General features: G+C 48.7%; 9 protein-coding genes across 9 annotated transcripts in view; 3 read left to right on the plus strand and 6 right to left on the minus strand.

Annotated features, from left to right (window-relative positions):
• Pmar_PMAR016218 (chromosome region maintenance protein, putative) overlaps positions 1–39 on the plus strand; it is a gene marked incomplete at both ends in the record, with an annotated part of 3940 nt that extends 3901 nt beyond the window's left edge. The window contains one exon of the mRNA XM_002783746.1: positions 1–39. Within this exon, the coding sequence (XP_002783792.1) occupies positions 1–39 (39 nt within the window).
• Positions 40–1569: 1530 nt separating this feature from the next.
• Positions 1570–1887, minus strand: Pmar_PMAR016219 (hypothetical protein; the record flags this gene model as incomplete). The annotated part of the gene is made up of 1 exon (XM_002783747.1): positions 1570–1887. One exon carries the CDS (start codon positions 1885–1887, stop codon positions 1570–1572), a length of 318 nt encoding a protein of 105 aa, XP_002783793.1.
• Positions 1888–2739: 852 nt separating this feature from the next.
• Pmar_PMAR016220 (hypothetical protein) lies at positions 2740–3009 on the minus strand (the record flags this gene model as incomplete). Its single annotated transcript, XM_002783748.1, has 2 exons — positions 2740–2815; positions 2867–3009. The coding sequence occupies 2 exons, from the start codon at positions 3007–3009 to the stop codon at positions 2740–2742; spliced, it is 219 nt and encodes a 72-aa protein (XP_002783794.1).
• A 1009-nt stretch (positions 3010–4018) lies between these two features.
• On the plus strand, positions 4019–5068 carry Pmar_PMAR016221 (hypothetical protein; the record flags this gene model as incomplete). Its single annotated transcript, XM_002783749.1, has 1 exon — positions 4019–5068. The coding sequence occupies one exon, from the start codon at positions 4019–4021 to the stop codon at positions 5066–5068; it is 1050 nt and encodes a 349-aa protein (XP_002783795.1).
• Positions 5069–5972: 904 nt separating this feature from the next.
• On the minus strand, positions 5973–8153 carry Pmar_PMAR016222 (hypothetical protein; the record flags this gene model as incomplete). Its single annotated transcript, XM_002783750.1, has 14 exons — positions 5973–6066; positions 6114–6215; positions 6263–6372; positions 6416–6503; positions 6548–6695; positions 6744–6862; positions 6913–7063; positions 7111–7226; positions 7274–7397; positions 7453–7559; positions 7605–7694; positions 7746–7837; positions 7886–8000; positions 8041–8153. The coding sequence occupies 14 exons, from the start codon at positions 8151–8153 to the stop codon at positions 5973–5975; spliced, it is 1569 nt and encodes a 522-aa protein (XP_002783796.1).
• A 542-nt stretch (positions 8154–8695) lies between these two features.
• Pmar_PMAR016223 (60S ribosomal protein L19, putative) lies at positions 8696–9662 on the plus strand. The gene is made up of 4 exons (XM_002783751.1): positions 8696–8738; positions 8863–9021; positions 9071–9293; positions 9342–9662. Exons 1-4 carry the CDS (start codon positions 8736–8738, stop codon positions 9584–9586), a joined length of 630 nt encoding a protein of 209 aa, XP_002783797.1. The 5' UTR covers positions 8696–8735; the 3' UTR covers positions 9587–9662.
• A 923-nt stretch (positions 9663–10585) lies between these two features.
• Pmar_PMAR016224 (conserved hypothetical protein) lies at positions 10586–12518 on the minus strand (the record flags this gene model as incomplete). The annotated part of the gene is made up of 2 exons (XM_002783752.1): positions 10586–11294; positions 11683–12518. The coding sequence occupies 2 exons, from the start codon at positions 12516–12518 to the stop codon at positions 10586–10588; spliced, it is 1545 nt and encodes a 514-aa protein (XP_002783798.1).
• A 472-nt stretch (positions 12519–12990) lies between these two features.
• Pmar_PMAR016225 (Acyl-CoA desaturase, putative) lies at positions 12991–14970 on the minus strand (the record flags this gene model as incomplete). The annotated part of the gene is made up of 11 exons (XM_002783753.1): positions 12991–13082; positions 13245–13321; positions 13372–13496; positions 13658–13750; positions 13791–13873; positions 14012–14099; positions 14139–14222; positions 14270–14322; positions 14368–14476; positions 14697–14774; positions 14821–14970. 11 exons carry the CDS (start codon positions 14968–14970, stop codon positions 12991–12993), a joined length of 1032 nt encoding a protein of 343 aa, XP_002783799.1.
• An 82-nt stretch (positions 14971–15052) lies between these two features.
• Positions 15053–15820, minus strand: Pmar_PMAR016226 (conserved hypothetical protein; the record flags this gene model as incomplete). Its single annotated transcript, XM_002783754.1, has 4 exons — positions 15053–15298; positions 15343–15453; positions 15622–15681; positions 15742–15820. Coding segments are annotated over 4 exons (496 nt in total), but the record flags the coding sequence as incomplete, so codon positions are not given.
• Between the last annotated feature and the right edge of the window lie 1136 nt (positions 15821–16956).

Here is a 16956-nt window from a genome sequence, read left to right on the forward strand (position 1 = left end):
CGCGGTCTTCGAGCAGAACTCCAGTTTGATTGGAGTTAGAACGTGTTACTTGACAAAATATACGATAAGTCCGTCGAGTGTCCCAATGGAAGTCAACTGGCTAAACGCTGCTGGACTATTTCATCACTCCGGGGTTGGTTTTGTAAATGGCAGCTACGTGGAGGGAGTGTGTGCGAGCTCACAGCAAAGCATGCTCGACGAGCATTGCTCGTAGAGCATGATTTCGAGCAGAAATGTGTTCCTTGATACTCAAGTGTTCATTCCACCGCGTCTTGGCTGTATGCTTGTGTTGGCTTCTCCCAGCCAACAGAGTAACGAAAAGCGATAATGCCCACAGGATACTCAGGAGAAAAGCTTGGCAAGTCGCAGGATCCGCTACGAAACGGGAGCGTCATGGAGCAATGACGCGTGCAGCTACTGTTGCCACAATGCTAGGACACTGAGAGTGATCTGGAAGCCACCGGGAACGAAGGAATGCGTGATCAGTTGCTCTGGAAGAGAACTCTTTACCGATCAAGCTTCACTAGGTCCGCTATGTTCTTTACCCATATTGTCGTTTTGATGATGGTGGTCCATGCGCGTCCAACGTCACCTCTCCTGTGATGATTCCGACAAAAGTATGTAGGATGTTCGGGTCGAATCCATTGTGGGAACCTATTGTGAAAACACAGTTGGTGGCTAACGCCAGTCCTGGAAGCGCATGAGTCGTGCGGCAGGCGACCCATCGCAGATTGAACAAATACTTCAGGTGCGGTTCAAGGTTACTGCACTAAGCCTATCGGAAGGGCCTCTTGCTGAATCTAGTCTCGTTTCGCGGATATTGATACTTTCGATGCGGACATCGGTCGCTTCGCTAACACGCATCGGTCAAGCGCACAACGTTGAGTGCTCGTGCTCGTGCTGTGAGCATATCGACAGATGCTCCGACTTTCGCTTTCTGACTGTTGGGAATACATTTCTATCTGAGACTTCTCGTGAGGCGAATCATCGTGCGCTGTGTCGTGGTGTGCTACTGCTCGCCAACGCTGTGTTTCCCTGTTCATTTGTAGACCCCGAGATAATGTCTGTCATTACAGTAGTAATGCCTGGCCAAAATGCGGTAGCTAAGTTTCGTAATCTGGCCTACACAGTTCGCGGCGCCCCTGACGAATCGGGAGTGCATCGGTGATTCCCCAAGGAAGCATGCGGAACGCTACATGCCAGATTCAGATACAACGTGAGATGCCTCGGTAGTGACGTACTCGAATAAGTTGCAGAACTGAACGAAGTAGCGTGGTTACGTGATACAGAAGACATTGCGCCGACGCAACCGCCGGTTTTATGGAATAAATCAGGTTCTCGAGCCCGAATTCATACAGTCCAAGTCTAGAACGTGTCTCTAGCTCTGTTGTTTATATCCCGCTCATTAACTGCACAACTCCAATCAAATCCGAAACGTAGTTAGTTCTGACTGAAAATGTGTATTCTCCTCTTACCTGATAGTATTCTCGGACTAAGTCTTCCTACTGCACTTCCTCGATCCTTCTCCATGAATATTCCTTTGACGTTTCTTGGACTGATGAGCATCCTTCAGCTTTCCATGTTTCGCAGAGTCTCGTCGCGTGTGGGGCTCCTGAATAGAATCTCGCTGAATGGAACCTGTGGCTCCCGTTGGGAGATCTCTCGAATCTCGCCATGAGTTACTTCAGATGGAGCCTCGTCACCAGAAGCCTCATCGGCTGAAGTCTCTTCACCAGAAGTCCCGTCGTCAGGAGTCTCATCGGCTGAAGTCTCTTCACCAGAAGTCTCGTCGTCAGGAGTCCCGTCGTCAGGAGTCCCGTTGTCAGAAGTCTCGTGATCAGAGGTACCCTTCTCGGATGCATTTTGTCCACCTGCAAATGAGCCCATCACACTCCTCTCGTGTAGCCGATGCAAGTGGTTCCTTACGTAACCAGTGTCGCGCTGAGCTCTGTCGCACTAACCTCAGTCGCGCTAAGCTTTGTCGCGCGAGCACGGCTGCTCGAGATCCTTCATTAATGTCATACATCGTGAAGTAATCTCTCATCCTTGAGTAATCTTGCCTCTGGCGAATGAACATTCTACGTGATCGACATTCACTCACAGCGTACATCCAAACGTAGTATTTGGCGATCAGCGGCCACGAGTAAAGGTACCAACGCGTTCACAGCCAAGTACCCCTGGTGGCCGGCGTCTAAATTCGGTTGACTGTAGTTGTGAAAATCTCTAGATCTGAGACAAAGAGTAATCCGATGTAAACCATACGAGCGGAAATGCTAAAGAATCGCTATATATTTATGACTCATGAATTGAGCAGCAGTCGAGAAAGAAGAGTTGACGAGGGCTCTTGCTTCCACAGAAACTTGGGAAGCACATACTCACTTAGGCCAGAATACCCTCAAGCCCAAAGCTTGAGCCGCCGACTGCACGCTATAGTCTCCGATGTCATGCAGATCGTCCCAGAGGTCGGGGAGCCGGAAACAATCGCAGACTCTTTGTATGAGATGCTCATTGATATTGCAGATGACCTTGGTGCAATTCTGAAACGCTAGGATTCTATCAGTAGCTTACACGAGAACGACTCAACAAGCCGTCCCTATGTGCGGTTCCCAGTTTACTGAATTCCTCAGTAAGCGCCAAAGTCCATTAGGGAGCCAGCGATCGGCCAAAATGTATACGAATACACCGTGCTCGACAGTTGCAACGGATATCTGAGGCGATGTGTCATAGATAGCTGATGTACTAGGTGTCTACAGCGTGGATGCCCTGTTCACCGGCATTGCATTGAATGCCCAAACCGACGACGCGTTGACGTTGCCTGAGAGAGAGATTGTACCCATATATCGGAGCTGTAGCCTGAGCCACTTACAATATTCCGGCTACTTCCCACGTCTCTTTATCTCCTGCTAGTTCGTTGATAACAGTTCTACTCTCGAACGCCACTGTATCAAGATTACACATGAAATCGGGGATCCCGCGGGGGATCGGCTCAAGTGGAGGATCATTGAACATGTGGCGATGACAGTTATATTCAGCTCACTCACTGAGGGGGAAATGAAGCCAAACCACTGAATCGGAGATGCTAATACAAGAGATAATTAACGATCTCGGAAGGATAGAAGAGGGTCGGTGGAGCAAGGGGGCTTACCCGACAGGGAACTACCAGGCAAGCTCATGTCTGGGACCATGACATCGAGCTCATGTCGTCCACGATATTTTCCAGACACCCAATAATACCGATTCGATATGCACTACTGGATAGCTCATGTCGTGAAAGGTGACCATTCACAGCACACAATTTGTGCAAAGAGTACTTGAAGTACCCTCCATTTTGCACACTTTGTGCGAAGACTGAGATTCGTGAGTGGTTGAGGGCATGCTCGGAGATGTTGAAGGATCAAATCCTAACAGGGCTTGAAGCTCGATCATCTCTCTTTGTAGGATTGTATTACCAGTACTATGAAATTCACGAGACAAAACCCGAATTGTAAGTCACTGGTTAACGTTTCATCACTGGCTGGAGTCTCCTTTCATTCCACGAAGTCAGATTCCATAGATTCCATATGTTTTCAACTTGTCCTTATATTTGGTGAGTTCGAATTGATGAGGTGTAGTCAAGGCGGGAGGGGATCTATCAGGGTGTGTCACGTCACTTGTGTTGACCGTCACAGCTAACGGGCGCGTATGTTCGTGTGTATCAGCAATGCCTCTCTGACGCTGCTTATACCTAGTTAAACATAAGAATCCTCCGTGTTATGTCGTATTCGCTATTGTTCAGGCATATGCTGTAGACGTGTAAGGTGGCGGGAAATAGGCAAGTAGAACTGTTTCGAAAAAGAGATGCGTAAGATTCTGCCTAGTAGACGGTCTACTGTTTGCGAACAACATCAGTTCCTCGGGCACGAGCGCCAAAGTTGAGACTAGTCAAAACTTTTCTGTGAGATCAATGTCCATCCACGGCATGCGGTATTTAATCGGTGAGGAACTACATAGGGTTTCTCGTCCTTGCTTCTCTTCACATATGGCCTCTCATCATAACAACCGAGTGATCCATCGCAACCGTATCTCGCTGGAGCTCGCCTATCTGCAACGACTTATCGGTATGGGCTTCGACGACTTGAAGGCTGTGCTCTGGGATACATTGCCCTGGATTGCAATCAACTCGTATGTATTGCGTCGCAGGACCGCGGGCGTCAGCGTTGACGGTCTATACAAAACCAATGACAAGCTTATTGCCTATGTTAGACAGCTAAAGTCATTCAGCAGTTTTCGTGTTATCGAACTCGAGCCGGAGAATCCAGGGCAAGTTGCAAGGGTCCTCATTGATCTCGACACCGAAGATTTTCACGGAAAGCGAGATCGATATGACGGCGATTGGGGAAAGACCATTCGGCGTGCCTCCTTCTGTGGTGGTATTCTCTATTACACTCTAGAGAGCGATTCTACTATTATATACAGAGTTGCTTTCCCAGACGGTGCCGTTCTGAGCCCGATCTATCCGTCATGCAGTGTCAAAGACATGCTTGCTATTGACAGATACCTTCTCGTTCAGCCGTTCGAGATGCGTGAGATGATCGCATTCGATGTAAAGTCTACAGTGTCTGTGTTCACGATGCATGTGCAACACAAAATTATAAAACTTCAAGATGTGTATCTCACGGACACGTCTGTTCCCTCACTGGTGCTGCTCTATCTTGCCCATGGGGAGAGTCATAAGGAGAAGATTTGTCTGCAGTATTCCAGCGAGATGAACCCTTCACAGGAGTTTGATAGCCATGGGGCCACTGCTGTTCGCTTTATTCCTGGGACTAATGCTCATGTATGCGCTATGTTGCTGCGAGCAGATACGATGGCGAAGATAGCAGTCATGGAGACGCGCGTCTCTGGTCAGATTCTCACTGAAACACATCTCTTTGGCCCCTACCGGGACGTTTTCCTCTGTGGTACTCGTGACTGGATGTTACACGTCGTGGCCGAGAAGCCTTATTCTAAAGACGGCAGAGTTACTATAGGTGACAACGATGGTCGAGGTTACCATGCCGGCGAAGCCTTAGTGTTCTCCCTACAGTGAGAGTTACATCGATAGTATCACGTTACAGCTGCTCCCATGTCATTTCTGGTGATCGAAACCGTCATTCGGTTGTAGTTACTTCGTATTCTAGTGTTAATTGTGTATGCACAACTAGTTTCAGACTCTAAAGTGATTTTGTTACGTTACTATGTGGCACTAACCGGCATACGCGAAGAACCAACATCTGCCCAATTTCATGCGGACGTAGTCCTGACTCAGGACTGCTGAGCAATGTTCTGAACGGAGCGCTCCCGGAGCATGACCTGGAACTTGGATGAAATGGTCATCACTGGCAACATGTCTGAGACAGAAATTGTCCTCTGTTAGCCTCTGCTATCCTGCTATAGCAAACTGAAGTCTTTAGTCGGTGAATTCTTCATCCTCACTTGACGACATTCATACAACAAATGTTGCTAAGCAAGTATAGCATCTTACAGGTGATCGCAGCAGTGAAAATGGTCCATCAAATGCAACGAAGCCATCGACTGGCGAGTTCTCCACATCCACATCATCGTCATGCTTTCCTTACAAGCTCGGAGTGACTAGTAACATCGGATGAACATTGCATGCTCACTAACTAGGCAAATGATGTATACCAAATGTCACCAGTTCCTAAGAAGGTGAAATCTGTGCAGCGAATGATCTTAATATCCTAAGGATTATGCTAATTGCTTGGTAATTTCATCCTGGGTTCCACCTGCCAAGAGTTTTTTTGCATCGCTACAGTACAAATACATCTACGCCTGATCGTTTGCATGCCGTGCAGTTTCTCAAACTCAGAGTCTCTTTCACTTCGGAGTTTCGATTACACAGTGTTCGCAAAGCTCACCTAAACTGACTAGGTGCCAAACAATGAATGAGAGCACAGAAACGTGTTTGCCGAAACAGAGGCCACACTATCATGCTAAGCGCAATTAAGGCCCGCCGCAGCGGTCTCTGTTCGAGCTTTCTCCCAGAAGTATACTTGCTTCTTCGCACGATAGGCGGCAGCCTCCTCTCTGAGAGAATAGTACGATAATCTCACTAACACCGGTTGAAAATTTACTTCTTCTTCGCTATCTTCGCCGCAACACTATCTCGATACCATTGAAGCACCTCATCCTCAGATTTACTCGATGGATCGAAATCTAACCTCCCTCGAGAAAACCTGATTAATCGTTCCGGCCCAAGCTTAGAGCTGTCCGACCACCCCACATCTGCTTGGCGACCGTCATTGCCTTCTGGGTTAGGTTATCCACACGGGTTTGGCGCTTAGCCTGCGATTGCTGTAATTTTATTTCCTTGATCCGATTACGGTACTGCTCCTGAGAATAGACCCGCTTGGACTCATAAGTCGGAGCTACTCACGGTGGCCTCGAACTCCGCTCTCATGTCAAGAAGCTGAGCATCAGATAAGCTGGCAGTAGACTCTTGGCCTCGAATAGTCGTGAGGTAACTAGGCAACATGATAGACGCCAAGATACTGCCAGTTCCTCTTACTCCCTTATCCTCTTAACAACACCTGAAGTATTCTTGTTCACTTCTATGCGGTCTGTGAGTAGCTTCGTCTCCTCAGGCGTGAGAGTCTTATACCGTTCCGGGTCAGCTTTCAACTCCTCCACAACCTTCTCGACCTTGGCCACAGTCTCTGCAACAGGTGCACTATCTAAGAGTCAAACTCCATCTTGCAACCCACCTGGGCTCTCCAATAGGTTCTTGTCTTTTATGAGATCTTCACGCGGGCGATCGAGAAAACCGTACTTAATTATAGCTCCATAACTCTTTTTGGCCTTCTTCTTCGACACGCCTTTCGAGCTAATAAGCAACAACTACCCATCAAAAATATCGACCTCATAGAGTTTCACCTCCTAGCATCTTTCACGTTATCCACGCGTTTGATCATGTTGATAGCTATCCGTCGCTTCAAGAGCACAACCTCCGCCGGGGTCAGCTGATCTAGGCGCTCAGGACTCTGCTTCAACTCAGATACCAGAACAGCGAGACTCTCGCTGGTATCTGCAAAGATAAAACTCAGAGAACTCCTGGCGAGGGTAAGGTCCTACCTGCATCTTCAATGGCGAAGTGAGCCAGTCTCATGATGGACGGTTTTGGGGACTCGAGGAGACCGTTCTTGAGTCCATTAGAAATACTATTACGCACACTGCTACTCACGGAGAACCTGTCAGAAGCCAATCCTACTGAGATGAGACCCCTGCGTCAATTCACTTTTTTGATGGGACATTTTCCGCACCATGTTTCACCAGCCAGGACTCCAAAGAGTCTGCCTCGTTGAGAGTGATACTGAAATACCGGGATTCGTCAGCCTTCAACTCGGGAACCAGCGCGTGGACTGAGCAAAAAAATGGTCCGTCATCACTCAAACTCGAGGGATAGATGACACCCACCGATCCGGTCGCCTTCCGTGACAATAGGCGTATTCTCAACGTTATCGAAGGCACCACAGGCTATAAGGCTCTTGAAGGAGGAGACGCTCGTCAGCGAGATCAAGGTCCTGCAAGCCGACTGGACAACGTCACAGACGAACACAACGAATTACCCAGTCTTGGAGCCCTTCAATGACCGAGAGAGATCGAGCTCCTCTAATAAGGAAGCGTTCTCAGTCAGTAATTTCTCAATTTGCGAGGCCCTGCGGGACAGAAGGTTCTCGTTTCGCTGAAATCATGGCTCTCCAACTCACCAATGTCGGGCCGACGAAGTATCCTTGTCCCCGGCTATGGTGGGAGGGTTCTTCAACAGTTCACCCAGTTCGGGGCACTTTTCCGAAATAGCCTAAAACCAGTACAGAACTCGTGTAAATGATGACAGGTCGAACCATACGTCAACATCTAAGGCCTTGACAGCAAGCTGTCGAAATATAGAACGGGAGAGGCGCAGAAGTCTCGATGCCCTTCGTTTCTTCTCGGCAGACTTGATCTTTTTGAAAGATTTGTACCTCAAATGAAACGGTTTAGAAGTCCAAGCCGACTACCCACCATGATAGATAGTCGGCGTCCGTCGGATCTGCCGGAAAACTCGATGGAATATACTTGGTGTTGGCAGCCTCCTGCATCTGTTTCATCTTGAGCTTGGCATACTGAGAGCGCATGACGATGCAGCAAGCGACGCGCACGATGAAGTCTCACTTGAATGGTGTCTGCATCAGTGAGGAGTCGCGGAGCCTGGATAAAAGACACTCAAACCAAATGCGATTTCTAAATGGGAATATCACTTTGACAGCGCTAGCTGGAGCAGCCTGTGATTCAGATGCTTCCTGTGCTACTGCAGCTACAGAGCAAAACCTGAATTAGTTCCACTCCCCGCACACCTACAGAAATCACTAAGACCCCTTACGGTCTGTAAAAATGAAAGGTGGAGACTCTCCCCGTGAGAAAGGTAGACCGACGCGAGATGAGACGACGAAACGGCATGGTCAATGAGACCGAGAGAAGAGCTTCGATTCCCATACAGGCCCAGATTGACAGTACTGATCTCAAGACATGGTGCATGTTTGAAAGTGGCGCTCAAAGGCTTAGGGCGTGCACAACCCGACCCGATGAATCAATCGATTAGAATGGCGTGCGCTAGTTTCACGAATGATCGATATTCCGCGCTCGCCACGTTCGCTACGATCCCGACTCGTCCGCCCAACGCCCTGGCAGCGGTGCACACAGAGTGGAATATATAGGAAATGGTAGTATGGGAGGGGAATCTCCACGCTGTCTCGTCCTGGATTGCCTCGTGTTCGCGGCCTGCCCGTGTGTGCCACGATAGAATAGGAGCCGTTGAGACCTATGTAACGATGTCTTCGTGTTTAGTCCATGCTCAAGCTTCAACGCCGTTTGGCGGCTTCTGTCGCCAAGTGCGGTAAGAACCGCATCTGGATTGACCCCAATGAGACCATGGAGGTTGCTACTGCTAACTCCCGTAAGGGTGTTAGGAAGCTCCTCGATGATGGCATCATCATGAAAAAGCCCGTAAGTTCATTTGAATTGCCGAATTCTTTGTTATTTTTCTTTTTGCCAGGTCGCTATGCATTCTCGTTCTCGCGTTCGCAAGAACCTCCTTGCTAAGCGCAAGGGACGCCACACTGGCCCTGGCAAGCGTAAGGGTACCGCTGAAGCCCGCATGCCCACCAAGGTCTTGTGGATGAGGCGTCAGCGCGTCCTTCGTCGTCTCTTGAGGAAGTACCGTGAGGCCGGCAAGGTTGACAAGCACATCTACCACTTCTTCTACATGAAGTCTAAGGGTAGCATGTCCCCACTTGAATATCGCCTTCCCAATGCCACGTGATTAGGTAACACCTTCAAGAACAAGCGTGTGCTCATCGAAGCCATCCACAAGAGGAAGGCCGAGACCGAGCGCGCCAAGCTCCTTGAGGAGCAGACCGAAGCCCGTAAGGCCAAGGCCCGCGCCATGAAGGAGAAGCGCAGTGGCAAGGCTTCTGCTGTTGAGGCTGAGGAGGTTGCTGCCCCCGTCGCCAAAACCGTCGAGGTTGCCGCTGAGCCCGCCAAGGCTAGCAAGAAGAAGGCCAAGAAGTAAATGAGTTTGCTCCCGCGATGAGATTGCTATGGACTTACGCCACTCGCTCTGTGTAACTCGTTTCCTTCGGGACTGGAACCATGGAGAGTAGTGTTAGTAATTAATGGGCGTGTTGATGCTCCAGCGGCTGTGACAATTGGGAGACACTATACGGACGACATTAGAAAGTGACTTCTTCTTATCTTCTGTCGGGTTCGCGATAATCAATCATCAATGCGGATCAAGAATACGAGCAATATGGTATTCGAGATGGATTCTTCAGGAAGCGCATACCAGAACATTATCGAAAACCCAGAACGCGACATCCGACATCCAGCTCACTCATAATGAGCTCGGCTAAGTTAGATGAACTGAAACGCACTTCTACTCAGGAGACACGATCGATGAAGAATAATATTCGCAATCATTCAGAGGATATGTCGATAGCGATGTGAAGTGATTCAATCATGACTGGATCATCGGCTCCCGAATGTCTTATAGTACAATAAAACATGCAAAATAGATATTTCATGCAGTGAGTGTTTCGCAGGAAGCTGATCAGTAGAAACCTGCTAATGACACTTCCCCACGAGAATCTCTTCGTAATAGACGATCAGCGGCCTTGAAAATACCGGGAACTTTTTGTGATAGCGTTGGCAATTCGGCGATCAGTGATCCACAGTCAGGCAATAATCCAAATAGAGCATCGTAATCGAATGAACGAAAGTCTCGACAATGACCATGCAGGCTAATCCGCAGTGGTCAGTTGGATCAGAGTACTGAATTAGATCTGAGCTATACCGGATGAGTGGTATGTTTTAGTATTTGAAAGAACTTTTCATCCTCAATCCGTATGTAAATGGATCAAGTGACTACTCTGATGAACTCAACTCCGATGTAATGGACAATACAAGAATACCCAATAGAACGACAGAATCGTATCTAACGTTAATATATACTACTTGAAAAATGGTACACATCTCACCGGCCATTCGGATGACCATAAACACTTGCACTACACTAGTTGTCAGAATAATCAAGTCGTAAAAACTCATTCTCGTCCATGTCAAGGTCATCGTCATCAGCGATGGAAGCTTGAGGAGGCGAAGGCGTGACATCCGGCGCTTTGAAAACGTCCTCCTTGTCCGAGTCTTCAGCATCACCGAAGATGTCCGAGTTGCCGCTTGACCCTTTGTAACGCTCCTGCAAGACAATCCCGATCAACTTCTTCTCTCTTTCCGCGGCCGAGACTTCCCCCGCCACCGGGCTGCTAGGCGGCAATGACCGCACTTTCACAAACCACGGCTCTTCTTTCTCCGAACTGCCAGCGGGCGATCCTCCATCCTCGAGTGTTTCTCCCAAGTTAATCGCCGGGGATTCCTCAGCTTCCGCTGCTGCCAATTTCTCTTCGCTTGCCTGCTTCTTCTTAGCCATCACCTCTGCTTTACATTTTTCAAACTTATCCAACTCTGACATCTCACTAGGAGCTTTTTCTTTGGGAGCACCCACAGCGTTTTTCAACTCCCGAACTCGCCTCAAAGCTTCTTCCGGACTTACACCACCACTTTCCTTCACTCCCTTTGTCCTTTGCTTCCTGATTCGGGGTGGCCCCCGAGGAGGTAAAGCAGGCTTGGGCCGTGGTTGAACAGCATGAGCGAGCGGAGAACTCTCGCGTCTTCGTCGAAGTATCAGTTTCTGCAGATCTATCTGCTTCTGCAGCAGCTCTTGCCTGAAACAGAGACGATGGCATACGCAGTACGAGTACGGGGAAAGCGAAAATGAAATGAATTCCCAGTGAAAGCATATGTATTCTAGACAAAAACCACCAGACTAGGCTGTGAAACATAGATCGACTCCGCGATCATAGTGATGCTATCACGTGTCAGCTTCACCAAGCGATCGAATACTTTCACGGTAAAACGAGACAAGTCTCACTGTTGCGAGCATAAGGAATGACTGATTTCCAAGTTGTCGGACTTTCTTGAATTATTCGTCTATTCTATAATCTTGTTTTTCTTTGAGATGAGACTCCGTCAAGATGAATGAATCAATAACGACGGTGCAGCAGGAACGAGATGAATGGCTCGACAACCCAATGGAATACGAAATGGTACTACTTCTTTGCGAGAACTGCTCGCTTCTTCTCCGAGATAACTTCTCTCGGATCCTCATCACCAGGAGGCGCATCCGCCATCTCTGTTGAATTCTCACAGTCCTTTTCCTCCACCGGTGGAGGGTCGACGGACTTCTCGTCACGTGGTACCGTGGGACAAACCAGAACAGGGGAGTCAACAGAATAGTCAACCTCAAGACTAGGACTGCCCACAGGTGACCTTACAACCGACTCTGCAGGCTCGTCATCGTCCACGTTAACAGGCGTACTCATACCCTCGGCCTCGACGCTTGACTTGACGGAGCCTTCGGTCGTCTTAGGCGCCTTCGATGCAACTTCTGCTTTCTTCTGTATCTGCTGTTCCCTCACTTTTCTTTTCAACGCCCTTCCTCGGGAACGTTCTTCTTTCGAGCCAGTGTGAACCCTCCGACTTGATCCAACAGTGATGTACCCGCCAGAGCTGACAAGACTACCAATCCTGTGAACCTTCCTACGTCGAGTCTCCCGGCTCTTCTCAGAGCCTGTCACCGAGGGTGCTCTGCTAGTACTACGAGCACCAGCAAGGAGCCGCATGGGATATCGAGACCGATCCTTCAGCAACTTCTGTTGCTCCTCCGAAAATGCTTCTATATGATTCAAAATAACGTTAACACCAAGCTGGGGCACCTGCATAGGCTCCCAGAACTCTGCCTCAGTAACCTTGGAGAATATAAAATCTCTTTGCGCTGGCGTACGCCAATTCCGCAAAGATTGCCGGAGCCAGTCGAGCCGCTCCGGGCTCGCCCTGGGAATGAACTCCGTCTCTTGCTGCGTCTCAGAGCCGCTCGTTGGAGGGGTCATCACGCAAGGGCGAAGTTTCATAGAAGTAGACAAACCCTGCTGAGAAAGACGTGTACAAATCCCGCTTCGCGAATTGCGGGCGGTGTGTAAACCGTAAACGAATCGCTACCACCTTCAGGGCCCACATAGGGACTTTACGCCCAGCAACCAATACTCCATTATCAACAACAAAATCTAATCGATATGGCATCGCTACAAAGGCCACGGGATGATGCTTAGTTTGGTCTTAAGCCCATAAGAGTGGTCCTTGTAAAAAGTGAGATGGTGCGATAGACTCGTTAATTAGCAAAGCAGAGCCACTTTGATGGAGGAAACTCAGCAAACATGAAAAAAACCAGACCTCCGTGAAAACTGGTTATACCTTAACCGAACTAGGCGAAATCGAGGGACACTGACGACATGACGACGACTCTACGGTCGACGATAATATGGGCTAGTATAGTAGAGTGGAAAATGGGTTACCATTGAGCCATTAAGACTCCTTAACGAGTTTAGTCTCTCTGTAGCGGAACAGCGGCACACCTCTCTTGACTTCGACAATCTTGTAAGAGGGTCCGAGCTTACCTGCATCATTCATGGGATATCTCCAGCCGTGTCGGACAAAAACAACGTGGATCAAAGCATACAAGTGAGCTCTATGCAATCCGACTTTCCACGAGGGATTCCACATACGACCCCTCCCCCATACGAGAGGACACTAGTAAGCGATGCAACCTCCCCAACTACGTGAAAGCCTCTCCTTCATATGGTCCCAGCCCTTCGGATTCGCTCTCCTCCTGCCCCAAGCCAAACCCAGCCAACACCTGAAAAGCATCAAAGAACCATTAAAAAGTGAACAACAGAGTTGACGGACATGAAGTCGATAAACGCCTTGGTGGGATTGTACTGCTGCCAGACCCCCATCTCCGAAGTTGCATAGTCCCATTCAAAAGCATGATGCCAGTTGTGCCAGCCTTCACCCAACGCGAAGAACGCCACCTGCAAAAGCGCTCATATGGTAGCTGTATATCCCGCCATGCTTCCTCTCAAAAGAAAAACTGTCAGTGTTAGACGATCACAAAAAAATAAAGTATTATTTATAGCAAATCATTCACTGAGAAGAGCACATCAGGAATAACAGGCTCGCTCTTGCTACTTACGAAAGGGTTCTCTGTGGTGAAGGCAGACTGATCATATGGTCGAACGCCCCATCTATGCACTACGGAGTTCACCGCCCAAGTCGCGTGAAGAACCTTAGGACAGAATCAGGATCGCATGCCTGAAAAATCTTACAAAGCAGTAGCGGAAGGCTCCTGCCAGGAGGAAGGCATTCATGAGACTCTCTCCCCAAAAATCGATGCAAACGCCGTAGGGAACTGAGAGTGAAAACTGTCGCCACCCACCATGAGAAAATGCGGGTAGCTTACGATGAAGCACCAGGAAAGATTCCACCATGGATCCAGAGCTGAAATAAATGAGCAAAAAACCCGATCTCGACAATGTCAGAATTTTACCGCTCTGCAGCGTCAGGAACCCATCGTTCATCAAATCGTTCGTGGTGACCTTTTTGAGACACTCGGACACCTTCTCGGGCGTTTGAGTCTGAACAACTCTGCACTTCCATTAGTCGTGTATTCTCACCAGCAGCCAGCCGACGTGTGAGAAGAAGAATCCACGTTGTGAGTTGTGGGGGTCTGCTGGAGTATCCGAGTACAAATGGTGAACCTGATGAAACCGTAAGATACCCCCCCCCGCGCCGCGCCACAGCGCACCCTGTGATCTCGGACCCATTTCAGGACTGTGCCTTGGTTGGCTATACTGGTAACTGAGCAAAGGAGACGTCATCAACCAGATTGGTGTAACTTATCACAGATCATCAAAATTCCTCGCATGACCTTTCCGGCCTTGTAAGAACGATGGGACCACAGGCGATGAGCTCCTGCGGTGATGCCAAGGCCAGAGATGAACCAGAGAACGATCTGAAAACGCACAGAACTGAGGAACTACTCCGAGTACTCCATATACTTCCACATGGAAGATCATTCGACATTTAGGAGACCCTGCGTAGGAGCAACGAACACGAGCTTCTGTCGCATCCCACACGTTTGATGAGTCTTCCGAGCACACGAAAGATATGCAAGTCGGCCATAGATTTTTGAACGAAGAATCCATATGGGAGCACATACCCAGTTCCCTTACAGTCCAGAGATAGGTGATCATCATAGGTCTTTGTCCCACGAACATCTTCACTACACAGCAGACAGCTAGAAGATGACACTGACACCATCGCAAATCCAACAAGAACCAATACGAGCGGTATTACCACCACCATGTAGATCAAGATAGGCCAGCAAATCTTCAATTTTTCCTCCGACTCAGCGGCCTTCGTCTTGGACAGCTCCGGAGAGAAAGGGGCTTCCATTGCTAGTTGCTCGAGAGAGACACAACAGAACTTGATACTGAGATTTGTCATTTTCGAACAAGAACACGACAAGATTCTTGTTGCTGGTGAATCTCTGTTCTCTTTCACGAGATACTGGTGAATTGAAAAATTTTCACTGCTGCACGTGGTAAGGGAAAGTGACGGTGGTAGTTTCCGGATCAACTTCATTTCTGCCAGTGCTCTCCCCATCGTCATCGTCATTATAGTAATAGGAATTCCAGTACTTCGCCGCGCGCCACGCCGCGTCAGCGAGTGCCGAGATACCACGTGTTGCATCGGCCGTCTTAGCTGCTCCGAAAACCCAGTCAGGCACGTCTTTGACGCCCAGTCGGCGACAAAGCGCTGAGGAAAAATGGACCTAACAGCTCCACCTTAGCGTGCCACACCACGAGAAATCCTTACACAATTCCTTTTTGTGATGTGGTATGTGTTGTGAATCCACTGAGGCCGCATTTCCTCGTAAATTATCCTGTGAACTTCGTCATTGCTGTAGTTCGTCCAGCCCATGTCGATCTGAGATCCATGAATCTGTATCCTGTTCATGTGGGTCACAGACATGAAATACGACGGCTTCGCATAACGTTGGCCATATTAATACCAATGCTATATGTTGGTTGAACGATATTGGATCATAGGAGCGTCGTATTCTGCAAGTGACCTGGGCTGACCCCAATGTCCTACCGTGGTTCTATACACGTAAGCCGAATCAGTTCTCGGTATCTGCGCGCTAATACCAGAAAGCTCGTTGTTGTCCGGCTGACAAGCGATTATCTTTTCCGCCATTGATTGTGAACGGCTCACCTCGTTTGCATAGTACTGGAAGACGTATTCCATTCCGTAGACCTCGACGCCAGTGTGGAAAGCACCGCAGTTGTAGTCCCTAAGAAAGGGGTGAACCGGAGCATGTATGTCAATGAATATCTGTACTTCAGGGAAAACACATCGGCCAACCATTTTGTGTTTTCCGATAGATCGTACCTGAGTTGAAACTGTTCTGCACAAGTTAGACTGTTATAACTTGGGATGTGAGTCAATACGGCTCTGGGAAATTCTCACTGTCTCGTATGAAGCCGCGGCCATACCTCTCTGTGTACACTGAGGATGTTTGCAACGGAATGACCAGTAGTCGAAATCGTTGTACTGTCAGTTTCTGGAAATCCACCAGCGATTATTGTACGTATAAGGATGGATGAAAACGACAGGAGACACATTTCACCGTCTTTCCACCAAGGATTTTCTCCATTTCTGGTGAATTTTCCCCTCCCAGAACTACACGTGAAGGTAAACTTCGCAGCCACTTTTATCGGAACTCTCAGAAGCGTCGCTGCTGGACTCTGTGGCTGATGCCATTAATAGGAACAAACACCTTGGAGGAGCGCGTGAATACAGGACGGCAAGATACGAGAAGGCCAGAGTATTCGCCCTGACAGTTGCGGCGTTGATTAGCGATGTCAGATGGCGTCATGACTGAATAAATGAATGTTAGGCCTCCGTATTACTCTCTTGAGAAGAAGTGAAGACAAACGCGCGTGATGGTCAACTATCGCCGACCAGCATACGATGATACGATGCGGTTCGCACTGTCGCGGAGCATTTCTCGCTACGCCCTGAAGTGATAACGCACACCCGTTGCGTCATGGTGGTGATTTTTCATCGTACAGTGGGAGTTTACTATGATCTACCACCACTAGGTTTTTCCGGTGTGGGGGTCGTGCATGACTTTGCCTAACAGCTATTGAGTGAGGAGGAACAGGTACAGCACTGTAGTTACTAGCGTTTCGGATATCTAACCATGCTTTGGACGAGGCCTCTGGTCCTTCATGTGGAAGAGCTCATTTATTGTAAGTAGACCTCGACCCTAGTCTGCAGGAAGGAGGATAGTTGTGGAAATTTTCCTTTTCCGGAAGAAAATTTTGAATTTTCTTCCTCTTCATTGTATGAAGAATTTTTTCGCCAAATCTTTCAAGTTTCCAGTATTTCCTAGTCACAGTATTCTCGACTTCGAACTGCGAACTT

Source organism: Perkinsus marinus (genome assembly GCF_000006405.1).
Source record: "Perkinsus marinus ATCC 50983 genomic scaffold scf_1104296936226, whole genome shotgun sequence".
In the NCBI taxonomy this organism is placed as follows: Eukaryota; Perkinsozoa; order Perkinsida; family Perkinsidae; genus Perkinsus; species Perkinsus marinus.